General features: G+C 41.0%; 1 protein-coding gene across 4 annotated transcripts in view; it reads left to right on the top strand.

The window, feature by feature from the left end:
- TP53BP1 (tumor protein p53 binding protein 1) overlaps nt 1–20,013 on the top strand; it is a 96,569-nt gene that overhangs the window by 62,115 nt on the left and 14,441 nt on the right. For all 4 annotated transcript variants that reach the window (XM_005877546.2, XM_005877544.2, XM_005877543.2 and 1 more), the window contains exons 15-18: nt 1,516–1,573; nt 4,378–4,470; nt 9,725–10,208; nt 15,202–15,354. In XM_005877546.2, coding sequence (XP_005877608.1) covers nt 1,516–1,573; nt 4,378–4,470; nt 9,725–10,208; nt 15,202–15,354 — 788 coding nt within the window. The remainder of the gene's footprint in view (nt 1–1,515; nt 1,574–4,377; nt 4,471–9,724; nt 10,209–15,201; nt 15,355–20,013) is intronic.

The following is a 20,013-nucleotide window of genomic DNA, read 5'->3' on the forward strand; positions in this document are numbered from 1 at the left end:
AGACTGTTTAGATTATGTTGGGTCATGAAATTGTAGAAATGTTTAAAAGTATTTGTTATTTTTTTCTGAGGCTGGAATAAATTGTCAGTGAATAAATTTTAATCCCTTGATATTAGTGACATTACTTTGAAAACATGGGATTCTTTTCAGTATTATTCTTGATTCTTTTTCTTTTTTTAAAAAAATCCTCACCCAGGGATATATTTCCTCATTGATTTTTTTTTTTTTAAAGAGAGAGGAAGGGATTGAGAGAAATAAATATCTATGTAAGAGAGAAATATCGATTGGCTGCCTCCTACATGAGCCCCAACAGGGGATTGAACTGCAACCCAGGCATGTACCCTGACTGGGATTGAACCACAACCCTTTGGCGCATGGGATGACATTTCAACCAACTGAGCCACCTCTTTTTTGAAAATGTGGTTTTTCAATTATCTGTCTCCAAAGAACTTTAGGAAGAACTTGAGTACTTTCTATGTGTGGGTTCTCATAAAACTGCACACTATTTAAAATTTGCATCCAAAGACTTTCTTTTTTAAAAATAATTTTATTGATTTTTTACAGAGAGGAAGGGAGAGGGATAGAGAGTTAGAAACATTGATGAGAGAGAAGCATCGATCAGCTGCCTCCTGCACACCCCCTACTGGGGATGTGCCTGCAACCAAGGTACATGCCCTTGACCGGAATCGAACCTGGGACCCTTCAGTCCCCAGGCTGACGCTCTATCCAGTGAGCCAAACCAGCTAGGGCCCAAAGACATTTTCCTACATAATTTATCTTATTAAACTTTTCTTGTTTATTTTAAATTTATTTGATTTTTAATTTTTATAATTTTTAATTTGATTTTTAAGTATTTTTAAGTACATATTTTAAAAATTCTTGTATGAGACAAGATAGTTGAGATTCATTTTTAAATATTACTGCTTCATTCTGTTTCTGAACAAACTGATTAGTCATCTGTAGGAAGTTTGAAAAAAATTTATTGATAGAAGTGAGAGAAACTTGTACCACCTCTCAGTTCCTTTCCCGGCCGGCAGGCTCCAATCGCCTGATGGCGAACTGGGGGTGGGTGGCAGGGGATGAGGGTGGCACCAGGCCAAGGTCCCTGCCCTGCTGGTCGCCCCACACACAGAGGGTGACCTGCGGCGGGGGCAGGGCCGGCGAGCAGGCAGGAACGGCTGACCTCTTTCTTGGTCCCTTTCCCTGGCCATTAGGCTCCGATCACCTGATGGCAAACAGGGAATCGGGGGTGGGTGGCGGTGGGGGGCAGGGCTGGCTGTGGGCAGCTGGGAAAGATGGCCCTAATTGCAGGTCAGGCCTAGGGACCATACCTGTGCACGAATTTTGTGCACCAGGCCTCTAATTAAATAATAAATCTTTTTCTGTTTCCTTATTATCCTTACCCATTTCTTTTTGTTATTTGTTGCAAATATGTACTAGTAGAACAGGTTTTTTTGGTGTAATATTAACTGAATTCTCTTTTTCTTTCCTTTCCTTGCTTCTGTTTTTTTTAAGAGCCTGCAATTGGTGAAAGAAAAAATGGATCTACTGTTGTTGCTGAGGCTGTTGCCAGGTAACTAGAGCTGGTTGCTATTTAGAGGGATTCAATATACAAAGCCACTGTACTGCAGGGAAGATGATTTATCAAGAGGGGAATGAAACTTAAAATATAACTCCAGCATAAAGGATTTAACAATGTGTTGAATCTAATATAGGCTTTCTTAAGTCTAATAAAGCTTTTGCTATACTTAGAACTAAGATATTTAAAGGTGTTTTCCGTTCTCCCTTTTGTTCATGTGGGACAGTGTCCTTTTTTTTAACCTTTTTCTGTTGTTGCGACTGAGATTGTTGTTGCTTTGGTGAGGCAATGGAGGGTTTAACAAGAGATAGGCTTAGACCTTGTTCCTCTGAGACCCTCTACTCAGCCGCAGCCTCAGGCCATTTTCTCTTCTGTTTGCCAAATTTGCTACTGTGTTGAACTGTTATTTTTGCTTTGTCATGAAGGCTGTAATGCTTTGAGCATGAGTATGACTCCATCCGGAGGCTCTGGTAGGTAAGCTTTGCCATCTGGTGGCTGTGAGAGTAAAATTGTTTTATTGGTTTCTGGCGTGAAAACAGTAGCAGCAGTTTGTGAAATATAGGTGAGAATTTTTAAATCAGGCTAAGCAGGTACTATAAATAAGTAAAGCGGGCTAAGTGCAAGCCCTTGAAGTGCTGAGGATGACGGCCAACTGAACACCAGCCCTGTTTGAAAGGCTGGGGAGGAGGACAGTCCGGGTTCAACTCCTGTTTGGTGGGTCAAATAAGGCCTATGTGTGGACTAAATTGACCTTCAGTTTCAAGTGTCTGGCCCCTGTCTAAATCCTTTGATGAGTACTTAGCTATATGTTAGAGAGATTAGTTGTACTCTGGGCTCTTACATATTTAATCTGAAAAATAGGTACCTTAGGGTCCTTACAAGGTTGAAGACTAATGATATGTAGTCTTCCAAGTTGAAAAAAAATAGTTTATTCTTGATCTCTTTGGTTTTAACCGAATTGCATACTAGATATAACTTGTTATTGGTCTGTACATGTGCCCATTGAAAGGGACCAGAATATGCTGCTAAAGCTTCCCAAACCCTTTGGGAGGGATGTAGGGTTGGGAAAATACTAGAGACACATGATTGGATTGGTGGATCATAGGATGAGGAGAAATTCATTGGTATTGTTGTGAAGCAAATTTTGTATATGAGAATCTAAATTTTAAAAGTGTTTGACTATTCATTTTACCATTGGGTGTATAGTAAATCATTTAAAGTAAGCTCTGGAAAAGTTTTTTTTTAAATTTATTAATTTTCGAGAGAGAGAAAACATTGATTTGTTGATCCACTTATTTATGCATTCACTGGTTGATTCTTGTATGTGTCCTGAACTGGGATTGAACCTGCAACCATGGTGTATCGAGACAATACTCTAACCCAGTGGTCACCAACCAGTGGTCTGCGAACCACTGCTGGTCCGTGAGGTCCGGAAGGTTGGCGATCGCTGCTCTAACCAACTGAGCTGCTGGAAATCTTACCATTTGTGACAGAATGGATGGATCTGGAGATTATTATGCTAAGTGAAATAAGCCAGTCAGAGAAAGACAAAAACCATATGATCTCACATGTGGAGTCTAATGAAGAAAATAAATTGACAAAATAGAAACAGAGGCATGGATACATGGAACCAACTGACAGCTGTCAGAGGGGAGGAAGTTGGGGGGCTGGATGAAAGAAGGTGAAGGGATTAGCCAAAGAACATATATATCACACATAGACACAGACAACAGTGCAATGATAGCCTGAGGGAGAGCGGGGTAGTGGCTAGGTGGAGGCTGGCAAAGGGGAGGAGATGGGGGTGGAAAGAGGCTTTACTTTGGATGAGGGGTGCTCATCGCAGCGTGCAGATGATGTTTATTGAATTGTACACTTGAAACCCATATGGTATTGTGAACCAATGTCACTCCAATAAATTCAATTAATAAAAAAAAGAGGTAAGCTCAGTTAGAATATTTTAAATGCTCATTGCTTCCTCTGTATTTGGGTAAAGCAGTACCACTCTCTTTTTAATATATTTTTATTGATTTCAGAGAGAAAGGGAGAGGGAGAGAGATAGAAACATAAATGATGAGAGAATCATTGATTGGCTGCCTCCTGCATGGTTCCACACTGGGGATCGAGCTCGAAACCCTGGGCATGTGCCCTGACTGATGTTGAACCCATTACCTCCTGGTTCATAGGTCGACACTGAGTCACGCTGGCCAGGCAGTACCACTCTTTTTTAAACAAAGTGTCATCTGTAACTGGGCTCTGTAACTTGCTATCATCTTCTTTCTCAGACATTTCACTGTTGAAGGTTTCAAACATATACAAAAGTAGAGAAACAGTATAATAAACACTGTATATTCATCACCCAGTATAAAAAATTACCAACTCAGCCCTGGCTAGTTAGCAATTTATTTGTTGAAGAAACGGGGCTTTATGTCTTATAGAGTTTTTTTTACATTTCTGGACCTTGCTGATTGTGTATTGTTGAAAGTATTGCAGATGTCCCCCTCCCCCCCGCCATTGACCCCTCCACTCTGCCCTCGCCCCCTCACCCCCCCTCTGATGGTGTCTTTATGGTATTTAATATAGTCCTCTGTCCACCTTATTTCCTGTAAATCTTCCTTGAGAGTTTTTAATTATGCTAATATGAAACAAATACTCTGAGAATCTGAATTTTGGTGTAAGGCAGTTTGGAGTTTTGGATGCAGAAAAAAGATTTTATTTCCTCTGTACCTAAAAGGATAATCTTCAGAGGTACATTTTGTTTCAAAACTAACACAGTATATTGCTTTAATTTATTATCTTAGTCCCCAGAAGGCCATGTCTTTGCGTAGCTGTGTCTGCGAAACCCAGCAAGAGGATGAGGCTCAAAGTCAGGATCCCTGCTCCACACCCACCAGGTGAGCTTATTTTCACAGCATCTTCTGGGCTGTATTTATATTGATTCATAAAATGGTGGTACCAAATTTAGAATATAGTGCTACTATTTTGGAACTTGAGTTTACTTTTTTATCTGAGGGACTGTAGCATATTCTAGATGGATTTATAAAGATTTATAGTTATGAGAAGTTTTTGTTTAAAAATATATATATATATTTTATTAATTTCAGAGAGGAAGAGAGAGAGACAGAGAGACAGAAACATCAATGATGAGAGAGAATCATTGATTGGCTGGCTGCCTCCAGCACGTCCCCTACTGGGGGTGGATCGAGCCTACAACCCAGACATGTGCCCTTGGCTGGAATCGAACCCGGGACCCTTCAGTCCGCAGGCCAACGCTCTATCCACTGAGCCAAACGTTAACAATCATGAGAAGTTTTATTAAGTAATTTATAGATATAGATTTTTGTCTTTATCTGCCAGTTCTAACAATTTGAAATGATTAAGTCTTCATATATTTATGAAACTATTATCATTTTATATTTCCAAGATTTATTCTCTTTTTCTTAGGTTTGGAAATGTTTATTTTTAACAGACTTTTAATTTCCGTTTAGTTTCCCATAGCAAAACTGAGATAATGCTTAACATCCCAGATTTAAAAAATATATTTTATTGACTTTAGAGAGGAAGGGAGAGGGAGAGATAGAAACATCAATATTGAGAGAGAATCACTGATTGGGTGCCTCCTGCATGCCCCCCTACTGGGGATCAAGCCTGAAACCCTGGCCGTGTGCCCTGACTGGGAATTGAACTGTGACCTGGTTCATAGGTCGACGCTCAACCACTGAGCCACATCGCTTGGGCTTAATATCCCAGATTTAAAGTTTGTTGGACCTGATGGAATTATTTTTCTATAATTTCTTTACTCCATAATTTCTTAGAACAGCTTTGAAGCAGAAAAAAATTTTTTTGATTTACAAAATATTTCTTTGCTATTGATATAATTGAAGAGTATTTGTTTGGAATATATGAGTCCTATATTTATTATAGGGAAAGAAGTAATGACAATGAAAATAAGTTTATTTTCATTATGATATATGATATCTGTCATCTCTGGAATTTAGTGATTTTATAATTAGAGAATATAATAATGTTTGTCACTAGGTATCTAATAGTGTTATTTGCAGCATAATTTCTGTATTCTTTATTGATAGAAATATTTAGAAGGAACATGTCAGTGCTTTTATTGGGCATTCTGATGATTAAATGTGAACTTGTTGGTATTGTTGGGAATCAGCTAGCCCAGATTATATCCTCTATTATATCAAGAAGCTTGTTGGGTGAAATGTCACTTTGTGTGGTTCCAAAATTGGTGTGGTAATGGCCAGCAATTACTAAATTTATCAGTGGCATCGTATTGCCTGTCTGTTTTATTAGACTGTCTTACAATAGGCCCAGCTGCTGGGGATTTTGTGTAGCTTTGATAGAAAAAGGGCCTGCAATCCAGCTGGATTTGGCTTCAGTTGCTCTACAGACAGATCTACACTGAGAACAGAATGGTTAGAAGTTTGTTAAATATGGAGATTTATCCTTCTCTGTTTCGCTTAGGATTAATTTTGCCCAGGCTTTTTCTGCTAGAATTTTTTAGCATCAGTTTCTAAATCTGGCATACAGTGACCAGAATAGAATTGTGTAGCTGGAACTAATGAAGAGAGAGAGGTGTGGTGCTTCTTACAGTATATTGGATTTCTCTTGTCTTCTAAAACTTTGTTCTGGTGCTAAAGATTTCTTCTTTTTTGTTTCTTGGGACATTAATATATACATTCATGCTAGATATTTCTCAGTTGCTTTATTATGTCTACAGAATTTATGAACTTGTTAGGAGTGGGCAACACTTTTTGCAGTATGTGTTGTAATTAAGCTTTTGGTTTTTACCTGCTGTTCTATGTTGGTCTTAATCAGCAAATCTTGCCAATCAAAACTATATATATCATCCTGGGTGGGAAATGACTATGATTTTAACATCATTTCATTTGACTGATGCTAATATGAGAATTATAAATACCAAAATTCTAATATTTGTTAGGAATCTGCTATATATTGCTAATATTGCAATGAGACACATTTAGTCTTTAGAGAAAGAAGAATTCTTCTGATTAACTCTTTGGGGGAAAAAAAGCAACCTAACATTTGTCAATTAAGAATTAAATGTCTCAAATAAAACAAGGCTTTGCTTTAGAAGTGAATATCTGTTCAGAAGTTCTATCCTAAATAAGCAGCTTATGAAGTAAAATGTGTAGTAGGCTTGTTTATGTTTATGTTGGGGAACAATGGTAATTGAATTCTTAAAATAGTTAATCCAGTCATGTCCCATCTAGTTTTTGACTCACTTTCATTATTGCTTAGCTATTAATATGTTAGTTATCTTAAAGATTCAAACATGAGTATTCAGTTTATAAAGAAGATGAATTGCATCTCCTTAATTGCTTTGTCTTATGCAACTAATATTGATTGAGTATCTGTTTTATACCTAGTACTGTGCTAAATAATCTATTTCTAATAAAAAGGTAATATGCTAATTAGACTGGATGTCTTCTGGCCAAAGCCACGGTGGTGGGGGCTGAGGCAGAGGCAGTGAGGGGCTATCAGGCTGGCAGGGGAGAGCAGTTAGGGGTGATTGGGCCAGCAGGGGAGGGCAGTTAGGGGTGATCAGGCTGGCAGGGGAGGGCAGCTAAGGGGCGATCAGGCTGGGAGGGGAGCAGTTAGGGGGCGATCAGGCCAGCAGGCAGAGGCGGTTAGGAGGCAATCAGGCAGGCAGGCGAGCGGTTAGGAGCCAGTGGTCCTGAATTGCAAGAGGAATGTCCGACTGCCAGTTTAGGCCTGATCCTGAGGGGTCCCGGATTGGAGAGGGTGTAGGCCGGGCTGAGGGACTTTCCCCCTAAATCCCCCCCACCCCCCGCATGAATTTCGTGCACTGGACCTCTAGGTTTTAAATAAGATCACTTATAAACATCATTAGAGGTAGGTGTTACTCATCTGTCTCCTGATGGTCTTATTTCTATCTCTTCATTGAAACATATATTTCATTCAGTTGAGGTTCCTGACACCCAGGACACAAAGTATAACAATCAATTTATACCAGGCCCTTGGTTAGAACTCTATTCTAAATCCCTCTTTGACTTCCAGTTTTTTGTTCTTTTGTGTGTGTGTTTTTTTAAATATATCTTCGTTGATTTCAGAGTAGAAGGGAGAGGGAGAGAGAGATAGAAATATCAATGATGAGGGAGAATCATTGATCGGCTGCCTCCTGCACACCCCCTACTGGGGATCGAGCCTGCAACCCTGGCATGTGCACTTGACTGGAGTCGAGCCTGGGACCCTTCAGTCTGCAGGCTCACACTCATCCAGTGAGCCAAACCAGCTAGGACTAACTTCCAGTTTTGATAAACTGAGCTAAACATGATAGAAACCTCAGAAACCTCTCCTTTTCTCTTCAAGGTTCAGAGCAGAGCAGGCCCTATGGTAAGAGCTCCTCCCAAGTTGGTAACTGCTCCACCTTTCTCTGGTCAAATGCTTACAGCAACATACAACATAGTCTGTAGATCATTTATCATCCTATATGTTGTCTTTTGGGTGTATCTCAGTTTATGCATTATAAAATACTAGAGGCCCGGTGCATGGATTTGTGCACCAGTGGGGTCCTTCAGCCTGGCCTGTGCCCTCTCGCAATCCGGGACCCCTCGGGGGATGTAGTAGCGCGAAGCAGCAGGTGGTTGGGGAGGAGCCTGGGCCCTGGCTGGGCACCTCATCGCTCCTGCTGATCCCTGCCCCGCTGTGCCTGGTACCGCCAAGGTGGGAGAGGCTTGTGTCGCCACAGCTGCACTTGCCAGCCGTGAGCCCGGCGTCTGGCACCCAATGGTCAGCTGAGTGGTGCTCCAGCTGTGAGAGTACACTGACCACCAGGGGGCAGCTCCTGTGTTGAGCATCTGCCCCCTGGTGGTCAGTGTGCGTCATAGCTACCGGTCAACTGGTCGTTTGGTCGCTTAAGCTTTTATATATATAGATGACACCCCAAACTAAAACAGGTTCCAGATGTGATCTTACTGTGGTCAGTTCAAAATGGATCCTTTTATCTTTATTCTGGCCATTATGCATGTAATGTAGCCTAAAAATTCATTAGTTTGTTGTTGTTTGTAGTATACTTATTCATTTGAACTTGTAACTTACAAAAAGTCAAAGGTTATGGACTTTTTTTTTTAAGTTATGGGCATTTTCTACATGGGCATTTGCTAGTTATACAATTAGCTTATTTAATCAGAGTAGCTTTTTGCAGTTAACCAATTGAGAGAACATGAATTCTTTTGTTTAAAATACATTCATTAGACACTTAACTTTATATTAAGCCCTGTGGTGGGTGTTTTAAATATAAACTTGAATAAGACATGAATGTCAAGTTTCTGTGTAACCTGCTCACTTGGAGTTAATCTGGGTCTTTTTATCCTGGTGTATTGTTAAAGACATTTAAAGTCTCTAGGCACCTTAGAGCTTCATGGTACCTGGTTTGCAGGAGACATTCATCAAATGCAGTGAAATGAGTAAGTCACTGACAGCCAAATGGTAAGTCTAGTGAAAAGAAGTTGGCTGTATCTTGAGGCACCAAGTCATCCTGAAATGGTTAGTTGTAGATATACTAGTAGCTTGCAAAGCTAGGATCTCTTCTTTTGCTGAAATTGTTGGTCGGGCTTAGGTGTATCTAAAATGCCAGTAGTCATTTAAGAAATGTTAGAATCATTTATAAAGTCAGAGGACTCTTGACCTAATTGATCTTTTCCCCCCCTTTTTGTTTTCTTTATTTATTGTTTTTTTTTAATTTGTGTTTTTTCCCCTTTTTTTGTTATTTTTATTGTTGTTATTTGTTGTTTAATTGAGCTTTTGTGAAATAGATCCCTAAGCTGCCTTCATTGTCTGTGACTTCAATAATGGCTTTATATCTTCTTATTTAATTTATTTTCCTATGTCAGAGTTTATAGCTAGTGATGAGAAGTATTATATGACTATTTTACCATCACAGTGGAATTTTATCATCACAGGAGTGAAATTATGATGAGAAACCTCATAAGGTGATATTCTTGGTCATTTTATTTTCTCCCCCACGTTTCTCAAATTGTCAAATTATGGTTCCCCCTTGCCAGTATGCACACATGAGCATGCACATGCGTATGTACATGCAGGTGCGCTTACTTGACATGGTTTCTTTATGTGGTTGATTCTCAGGGGGAACTTACTCCATTTTCCAAGTACTGAAGATGAAGAAGAGAAGGAAGAATTGGAAGGTGACCAAAGGACCGGGCAGCATCAACAAACTACGAAGCCCAGTAGCCCCGTCGAAGACCCTGCGCCTCCTGCCTCCCAGCAGAAGGCCACAAAGGGGCCATCCAGTCTGCGAGAGGAAGCGATGGAGATAGATGTACTAGACGGCCAGAAAGAAGGGTGGAATACCAATCAGGAAAAACCTAGTAAGACCTTGATTGAAAGGCCCAGCCAAAATAACATAGGAATTCAGACCATAGAGCCTTCCCTATGGATCCCAGAAACTGTTTCAGCAGCGACCCAGACTGTAAAAAATGTGTGTGAACAGGGGACCAGTACAGTGGATGAGAACTCTGGAAAACAGGATGCCACAGTTCAGACTGAGAAGGGGACTGGTGAGAAACCAACCAGTGCTTCTGGGGATGACACAGAGTCACTCCACAGCCAGGTGAGAGAAGTGCCGGGTGCCACTTTCTGGATTCCCAGAGAATTAAGCTGTGGTACTTCTACCTACTGATAATCCTTCATAATTTTGTACAGACCAGTAATTAAAAGACAAAAACAATTTATTCAGGATAGAGACAGGGTAGTGAAAATTATGGGTAGCTGTAGCTAATAAATGGTCTTTTAGGGAAAATGGAATAGTGCTAGAGTTTGCCAAGTAGGTCTTTACTAGAAAAGAAAGCCAGGAATATAGTCTGGGTCCTATATTCTTTTAAGTTGTTCAGTCTTTTCCTTCCCTTCTGCTATCATTTTGCATCCTTCTTTATAACTATCAGAGCTAGTTGTGTTATAACTATCAGAGCTAATTGTGTTTCCTCCAAGTCTATTTCACCATGGTTCGCAGGAACTGAGAGAGTAAAATGTAAAGGAGGAAGGAGTAGAAGAAGCATGAAAGATAGTGTATCACAGTATTAGAAACAAAGAATAGTAACAGGAATAGAGAGAGATGGATGGGCACAAGTCTCTAGGTGACTAGGGACTGCAGAAAGGCTCAGACTAGACTTAATGGGAGGAAAAGCATTGGGGCTGATGGAAGTGAGGCTGGAGGAGGAACAGGTTCTTGGAATAGAGTAGGGAAGTAGATCCTAGTTACTGAACACCTGTCGTATGTCAGCATTGTGCTCAAGACAACCCGTGAGGTTGGTATCATTACTCCCATTTCACAGGTAAAGAAACAAAGCTGAAGAGAGGTTAAGTAACTTGCCCAAGATTTTGCCATCAGTAGGTGGCAGAACTGGAATTTGAACTCAGCATGTCTACTTCAGAATCGGTATTCTTTTCATTACGCTATGTTGCTTTTCTATATTTTAATCATGGCCTCTGTAGTCTTGTTCTGTCTATCCTTGCCTCTCCAAAAACTGTTTATATTAGACTTTTATAGTGACACAGTCTTTGGGATTTAAGACCTTATCAATTCATACAGATTCAAATATCAGTAGTCTTTTGGATATAGGGGTTCTAGCATATCAGATCCCATTTTCCGTCTGTTTATTTTTACCTTAAAGTGTTTGCATTCTGCTGCATAATTTTTTCTCTCTGCTTTTATAAAAAATTAAACTTAAAGATAGCAATCATGTGGGAGCCACTGTTTTATATTTTCCTTTTCTTCCTCATATTCTACTTCTCTAAAATAGGGAAGTAATCTTTTCTCCTAGCTCATCATGATGATAGGAGCCAGTGAGCCAGTAAGGTTAAGGCCCAGGCTTTGGAATCAGACCACTTCATCTGAATAGTGAGGATTAAATGAGATAAGACATGCAAAGCCCAAAGCTCTGGGCCTGGCACATAGTAAGTGCTCTGTCATTGTTGGGGGCTGCTGTCACTACCACAACCACTGCTGATACTTTAGTAGTTTACTCCTGTGTCATGTGGAGTGATGTAACATTTAAGAGCTCATTGCTTATGCTAAGAGAAAAAAGATGCTAGAAAAAGAGGTGAATGGGTAGTTTCATTTGGGAAAGATGAACAAGTTCATGGTGATGTTAGCACAACAATGTGAATGAAAACGAGGTTTTCCAAGTGTCAGAGCTTTGTAACTCCCTGCAGTCTGGGTAGGACTCAGGCCAGTGCTTAGAGAATAGTATAGGCAGCTACCTTTGACATTCTTTAAATTTTCAAGTGGGTCTGGAGCCAGGTTTCTATGAAGGGAAAGTATGGTTTTATTTTCATTTTGTCTTAGTAATGACAAAATTCTCAAGTTATTTTATTTTTATAGAGATCACTTTTCAGAAGACTTTAAAGAAAGAATAAGCATAGCTTTCCGTTTATCTGCCCCTTTCCCTCTCTCCTTTCTTTTTTTTTTTAAATTAAATCTTTATTGTTCAGATTATTACATTGGTTCCTCTTTTTTCCCACCATAACTCCCCTCCACCCAGTTCCCACCCCACCCTCCGCCCTCACTCCCCACCCACTGTCCTCATCCATAGGTGCACGATTATTGTCCAATCTCTTCCTGCACCCCCCACACCCCTTTCCCCCCAAGAATAGTCAGTCTATTCCCTTTCTATGTCCCTGATTCTATTATAATCACCAGTTCATTCTGTTCATCAGATTATTTATTCACTTGATTTTTAGATTCACTTGTTGATAGATGTGTATTTGTTGTTCATAATTTGTATCTTTACCTTTTTCTTCTTCTTCCTCTTCTTAAAGGATACCTTTCAGCATTTCATATAATGCTGGTTTGGTGGTGATGAACTCCTTTAGCTTTTTCTTATCTGTGAAGCTCTTTATCTGACCTTCACTTCTGAATGATAGCTTTGCTGGATAAAGTAATCTTGGCTGTAGGTTCTTGGTATTCATCACTTTGAATATTTCTTGCCACTCCCTTCTGGCCTGCAAAGTTTCTGTTGAGAAATCAGCTGACAGTTGAGGGTCTCACTAGCTTTCTTGAGGATCTCACTACATTTATCAGCGGTTTCTAGAAAATTCTTGAAAAACCTAAAAAGTATGGTTTTGAACTCTATATCCAGTAGTTTGCTTTCCTCCATTTCTGTCATTTGTGTCCTGTTTCTTTGTCTCGGCATTTTTTATGCTTCGCTATGTGGATAGAGTGGCTTTTTGTGCTAAGTGTCCCAATTACCTGAGGTAGACACTCTTGGTGCACCCCCTTGTGGGCTGTGTGCACAGTCTTGTTGTAGTTAAGCCTTGATTGTTGTAGGTAACACTGGGAGGAATTGACCTCCAGGCCAATTGGCTGTGAGAATCAGCTGTGTCTACAGTGGGAGAACTTCTGTGCTGAAGACACCCTTCTGGGGCAAGACTTGCTTCAGTGGGGCTTTGGTGCTCACTGAGTCTGCCCCCCTGAGTGTGTCGCTTATGGAACTGAGGAGTTGTAATTGGATGGTCCCACTCTGACCACTGGGTACACTGGCTCTTGGATCTAAGGAGGTGCTAATTTAGCCTTTGCCTGAGGCTATCCAGCAGAAGCCAGCTGTAAAGCAATGCAAGTTGCCCTGGGGCCTTGGGGCAGCTGCAGTTTGTTAAGTAATTTTCAGATTACAAAGGGCCTTTCATATGCAAAAGCCTCAGTGCATGGCTTGGGCGGGGCGGGGTCCCAGGGGATCAACAGGGCGGGCAAGCGAGCGAGCGAGCGAGCGAGTGAGCAAGCAGTATGGCTGCTCTCAGTCCTGCCTTCAGAGGTCCTGGCAGTCGCTGCGAGTGCCTCCGAGAGAAAGCTGCCCTCGAGTTCCGACCGATGCCAGACAGTCCAGTTTCTCCCGTGTGAGTCTGGGTCCCCAGAGACTCGCCCGGAACTGGAGTCAGGGCCATCGGGAGCTTGTGCCTCCCTTCTGATTGCAAAAGACACCAGCGTCCTCCGTTGCCAGCCCCTTTCCGAGCGCGTTCGAGCCTCCGTACCTCTGCACTTTACTTACGCACCTCCTCTGAGTCTCAGTGTGCTTTTCTCTTTCCTTCTAGTTGTAGAATTTCCACTCAGCCAGCCTTCCTGTGGTTCTGGATGATGTCCGTTATGTCTTTTAGTTGTATTTTTGAAGTGGTTGTGCGAGGCAGCAATCTCCGGTGTTTACCTATGCTGCCATCTTGGTTTCTCGACCCCTCTCTCCTTTCTTACTCTGTCAGACATGTGTAAGTGTCTCTCGTGAAGTGATCATTTGTCTGGGTGTTGGTAATGGAAGAATTACAGGGAGACTTCTTGGCCACATTTCAGGGATATGTAAAGCACCGAAATCTTTCAGACCCAAAAAGGTCCAGGCTGTCATGGTTCTAACACAGGGGCCCCTGGCAGTTGAGGTGTGACAGAGCAATGCTCGGACCATTCACTAACCAGAGTTGTATGTATAGAAGTATTTAAGGAATTGGTTGAATAACATTCCATGCTTTTGATTTCATTTTTATTTATTCACATAATTTACATAGTTCCTTTTTAGTACATATTTTACCTCTAAGATGGAGTTGGAGTAGGAATTATTCAGGCAAATTATCGAAAGTTGTAGGTAAATTACTACCACATTGTCATGAAACACCCAGAATCCCCATTATTGTAGTGGTACATATAATTCTTTGGAAAGACTTGGATACTTTGACACTGACTACTGAAAGTAAAATTAGTCCACTATAGGGGGAATAAGAGCGGAGAAACAGTGTGCATTTACTCTTCAGAATTATAGACCCAGTAGGTACAAGGGAGGGTGTGACTGTGGATAAATGTGATATAGGTGTTATGAGAAAACATGTACGTAACAGTTGTATTAAAAATGTAGGTCTTAATTAAACTATTTAACTGATTACTATTTATGGTACAACTAGATCAGCCAGCGGTTGCCAACTGGTGGTCCGTGAGGTCTGAAAGGTTGGCGACCGCTGATCTAGATACAAAATCCTAATTTGCTAATATTTTCTGTTTATGGACACTAGTTCAGCTCTTTAGTTATAATCTATTATTTGGAATAAATTCAATATTTTACATTTAATTCTAGGATAAAGCAGTGTATCTTGTTCCAGGTATAACTCAACTATAGTTTTGTTTACTGATGCCAGTAAAACAGACTGCACTGAGATCAACAGATGCCATTCTGGTTTACATACAGTTCTGAAGATGCCTTTTATCTACAGAGCTGTTTCACGTATAAACCTGTAAAAGTCAGCATCAAAATCAGAAAGATCAAAGTTTAAAAACAATGTACTTTTAGGCGATCAAAGTTTTACTTAAATATCTTAAATATAAGTGCTAGATGTTACGATTTTGATTTAGACAAAAATAGGTCATTTTTGGTGACACTGAGACAAATTCTTCTAGCCTCTGGCTGTACAGATGGTCCATCGCTGTTTTTATGTAGGTGATTGCAAAACAAAGCAGCTGGAGAGTGTTATCACACTAGATTCCTGGAGCCTCTGCACTGTTCATCATGAAGAAGTTGACTTGGACTCTGCCCGTTTGCAGTGAGACCCATGCTTGTGCTCTCCATTTGCTTCCACAGGGAGAGGAGGAGTTCGATATGCCGCAGCCACCGCGTGGCCATGTCTTGCATCGGCACATGAGGACAATCCATGAGGTTCGCACGCTTGTCACTCGTGTCATCACAGATGTGTATTATGTGGATGGAACAGAAGTAGAAAGAAAAGTTACTGAGGTAATATATGCTGTGGGTCGATGTGGCAAATTTCTTTCAGTAGAAAAATTACTCTGTCACTTCATGCCACCTCCCCAAGCCCCTGTCCTGAGCAACTAGCTACTAACACTTTGTTTTCTTCCATCTTTTTAATAGAAAGATATAAGAACCAGCTTAGAAACCAAGAGTCCTGAATTCTGTGTCTTTTCCAACCATGGGTTTGATGTTGACCTTTGGCTGGTTATTCAACCGGTCCCATCATGCTTTCCGTTTTTATAAAGAATAGATGGATACATCTCTGTCATATATAAATATAAAGATTTTATGTATTATTTTTAATCCTTGGAAACTCTAATGAAATTTAGAATTTCTTGCGGGGCTGCATATGTTTTCTCATTGTCATTGTTTTCTCACGTGTTTTCATGTTTACTCACGTGTCCTTTCTTGGTCTTCATCAAATGTGGTTATGGACCTGTTGGTAAGCCATGGACCTTCATTTGTCAGGGTTCATATGGACTCATTCCCAGTGTCAGCATAATATTAGCATTTATTGACTATTATATTGGACAGTGTTATATGCTGACTTTGTTCACATCGAATACTGAGATTAGACAGACTTTCTAGACTGGCACCTTTCTGGGTACATATGTTAATATTTGGGAACCATTCTGTTTAATTCATAAGAGGCACAGCTATTTTCTTCCTTCACTCAGGCACTTTTGTTTAATTCTGCCAGCTAGTCATAGAGGAAACTGTACTCAGAGAATTAAACTATGGTATATAGTTTTATTAAATGGAATATATTATAGCTATTGTTTATTAATGGGTCATTGTGGCTCTTGTGTCAGAAAGCATTTGACATTAGTTTGAGAAACTGTCTTATGTTCTTTACTTATTGTATACCAAATAATAATAATCCCAGAAATACTTCTTTTAAAATGTTGATTCATCTTCAATTTTATGTTTGCATACTATTTTTCAATGTTATTACTATTTTGTAAAAATCATGAACTTAGGAGCTTTATAGAAAAACAATTTGCTTTCATGTAAAGGTTTTGTAACTGTTGCAGTTACAATGAACTCTGTGCCAGGTGCTATATCAAGTGTTACACATATTACTTAATTTGTTATATGGTGCTTTGTAGAGTATATTTCTGGAAACAGCAGGCCTCCTAGATACTCTGAGGGGAAAATGAAGTTCCATGTCATAAATATTTCTTAATGTAATATTTATCGTACCCCTATGGGAGACATTGCCATAATTAAATAAAAGAATGATAATGACTAACATTTATAGAGCACTAACTATATGCCAGGCACTATTCTAAGGACTTTAAATGATTTAATTTATTTAATCCTCAGCTATGACATAGATATTGTTATTCCCATTTTGCAGATAAAGAAGCTGAGGGACAGTGAGTTAAAATAACCTGCTTAAGGCTACATAGCTAATAGAGGAACTGGAATTCAATCCAGACAGTCTAGTTCCAATGCCCACCTTCCTAAGCACTACACTATGCTGCCTTTCTTAAAAAAATATTTTTATTGACTTCAGAGAGGGGGAGAGAGAGAGATAGAAACATCAATGATGAGGGAGAATCATTGTTTGACTGCCTCCTGCACTCCCCACATTGGGGATTGAGCCCACAACCCAGGCATGTGCCCTGACTGGGGATCAAACCATGACCTCCTAGTTCATAGGTCAATGCTCAAGCACTGAGCCACACCAGCCAGACTATATGCTGGCTTTTAAGAGTGAAAGTGATGTATTCCGAAAGGAAGAGGGAAAATTTGATAAAATCTTTCTGGATGATGGCCAGAAGGTATTTGAGTTGTACACTGAAGGTTTAGGATATTGGGAGATAAGGGGAAAGGGCATTCTTATACAAGGCTTGAGGAGCAAAGGCAGAGAAGCAGAAAGTAGAGAAAACACGGTATGAACAGTCTAATTGGCATGCAGCACAGAGATGTGTAGTGGTGTGAAGGTGGACAGGTTGGGGTCAGAGGACTCTGGGAACTTTCTTTCCTTCATCTCTTGTAGCCCTTGTTTATCATCTTTTAAAGATTTTATTCATTTATTTACCAGCAGGTAAATCCTAGTACTGTGGTAGGCACTTGGAGTATGAAGGTAAAAAGACAGTGTCCCTGTTCTCTAGGGGTTTACACTTCACATGCAACAAATCCACAACATGTTGGTTGCTGTAGTGGAGGGTGGAAAGCTGTGTTAGGAAGAGGGATGGAGCCCACTAGCCTACCTGAAGGTGGCTAAAAGGCCTCACAGGATATGCAGTGCCCAAGAGTGTGACAAATAGCATTGAGGGGTGGAGGAGAAGGACAGTGCAGGCAGAAGGAAAAGTTAGGTAAATATGTAGGTGGCATGGCATGCTTAATGAATATTTAGAAGCTCAGTATGACAAGAACAGTAGGATAGGGAATAATGAGAGAGGATGCTGTTGAGGTTGGTAAGGGCCCAGAGCATAAGGACTCTGTGTACCATAGGAAGGAATTTAGATTTTTATCTTCTTTGTGATGGAGAGCCATTAGAGAATTTGGAGGAAAAGGAGTAATATACTTAGATTAGAGTTGGGCACTGAAGGTTTTATATACTGGGAACCAAGGGGAAAGGGTATTCCGTATAGAAGGCTCAGTGAGCAAAGGCACCATTGTTATTAATTAACTAGAGGCCCGGTGCACGAATTCATGCACCAGTGGGGTCCTTTGGCCTGGCCTGCAGGATCAGGCTGAAACCAGCTCTCCAACATCCCCCAAGGGGTCCCGGATTGCAAGAGGGCGCAGGCCAGGCCCAGGGACCCCACCGGTGCACAATCGGGGTCAGGGAGGGACACAGAAAGTTGGCCAGCCTGGGAGGGGTCATGGGAGGGCTCCAGGGTGTGTCCGGCCCGTTTTGCTCAGTCCTGATTGACTGAACCCCAGCAGCAAGCTAACCTACCAGTTGACTGTCTGCCCCTGGTGGTCAGTGCACATCATAACTGGTCGACCGGTCGACTATCTGCCCCCTGGTGGTCAATGCATGTCATAGTGAGCGGTTGAGCGGCCTTAGCATATCATTTGCCTTTGATTGGTTGAACAGACAACTGGACACTTAGCATATTAGGCTTTGATTATATAGGATAAATTGCATGTTGGGTAAGTTAGATTGACAACAGTGTCAATGAATTGGTGTGCGTTGAGGTTAGAGGCATAGTCAGACAAGAGGTAATTAGTGTCAAATTAGGACAGTGGCAGTAAGGGTTGAGAGGAGAGACATAGATGCAAGAAATACATAGACTCTGGGGAATTCCTGAATGTGGGGATTGAGGGAGAGGGAAGAAATCATATTAGAATCATATTAAATGTCTGGGCTTTTTGCCTGATCAGCTGGATATATGGTGGTACCATATACTGAGATAGAGAATATAAATAGGACACAGTTTGAAAGAGAAGATCCTATTTCAATAAATATTTACTAAGGGCCTCTTCTGCAGAAGGTACTATGCTAGATTTGGGGGATATGTCCAGGAAAGAAGATGGTTCTGATCTCTATCTTCATGTGGCCTCTGTAGTCTAGCAGGAGAGACATACAGGAAAACAAGTAAGCAAATACATCGAAAACATCATAGGACAACTTGCAGCCTGGGCCTAAATCATATAAGAGCAATAGCTTCGATTGCTGGACAGTTGCAAAGGCAGGTATAGCTGGCTACTGCTTTTTTTTTTTAAAGGGGAGAATGATGATTTTTATTTTTATTTTTTTAAATATATTTTATTGATTTTTTACAGAGAGGAAGGAAGAGGGATAGAGAGTTAGAAACATCGATGAGAGAGAAACATCGATCAGCTGCCTCCTGCACACCCCCTACTGGGGATGTGCCCGTAACCAAGGTACATGCCCTTGACCGGAATCGAACCTGGGACCCTTGAGTCCGCAGGCTGACACTCTATCCACTGAGCCAAACCGGTTAGGGCTGGCTACTGCTTGTTGAGCCTGCTCTCTAACTGAAACACACTTGGAGTCCCAGCCTTCTGTGCAGGCTTTGCCCCTACACATTTGCCATGACCAGGAGAAGGAATTAACTTACATTCTGGGTTCACAACACCTGTTTCAGTCAAATGACCTTGGCAGATGATGCTGACTGAACCCAGCTAGGGCAGTCGAGTTGAATGATAGGAGATGGTGATTGGAGAAGGGCATGTTTGTGATTGAGATTTTTGGAGGTGGTGCAGTTTCTGTTATTGACCCTAGTAACAGATGGATGATGTAGAGTAGAAGAAAAAGTTCATGGTGGTCATTAGACCGGGAAAGTTGAGAGTTGCTGGATGGGTCATTTGATGGATGTAAGTCACAGAGAATGATGACAGAAGTAGAGGTGGGGAGGGAACGGAGGCTATGTACCAGGAGCTGAGGTGTTCATGCATGAGAGGGAGTGATTGGAGGGTGTTGGTGAGTAACAAGGGGAAGGGAGAGGAAAGTTTAACAGAATGGCAAGTAGTGGTTTGGTAGGAGAGAGAGGTGGGGAAAGAGAAATGGTCTGTTAAAGGCAATGGGGAGCAAAGAGGCCTCTCATCTTCAAACTCTTGAATTGAGGCTTGGTTGAGAAAAAGCAGCCTCTGCTAGAGAGAGCTGCAGAGAATGTCAGGTCACTGGGGATGGCCAGGGTGCATTCATTGAGGCAGGAAATG

Source organism: Myotis brandtii, unplaced genomic scaffold (assembly GCF_000412655.1).
Source record: "Myotis brandtii unplaced genomic scaffold, ASM41265v1 scaffold521, whole genome shotgun sequence".
NCBI classification, from domain to species: domain Eukaryota; kingdom Metazoa; phylum Chordata; class Mammalia; order Chiroptera; family Vespertilionidae; genus Myotis; species Myotis brandtii.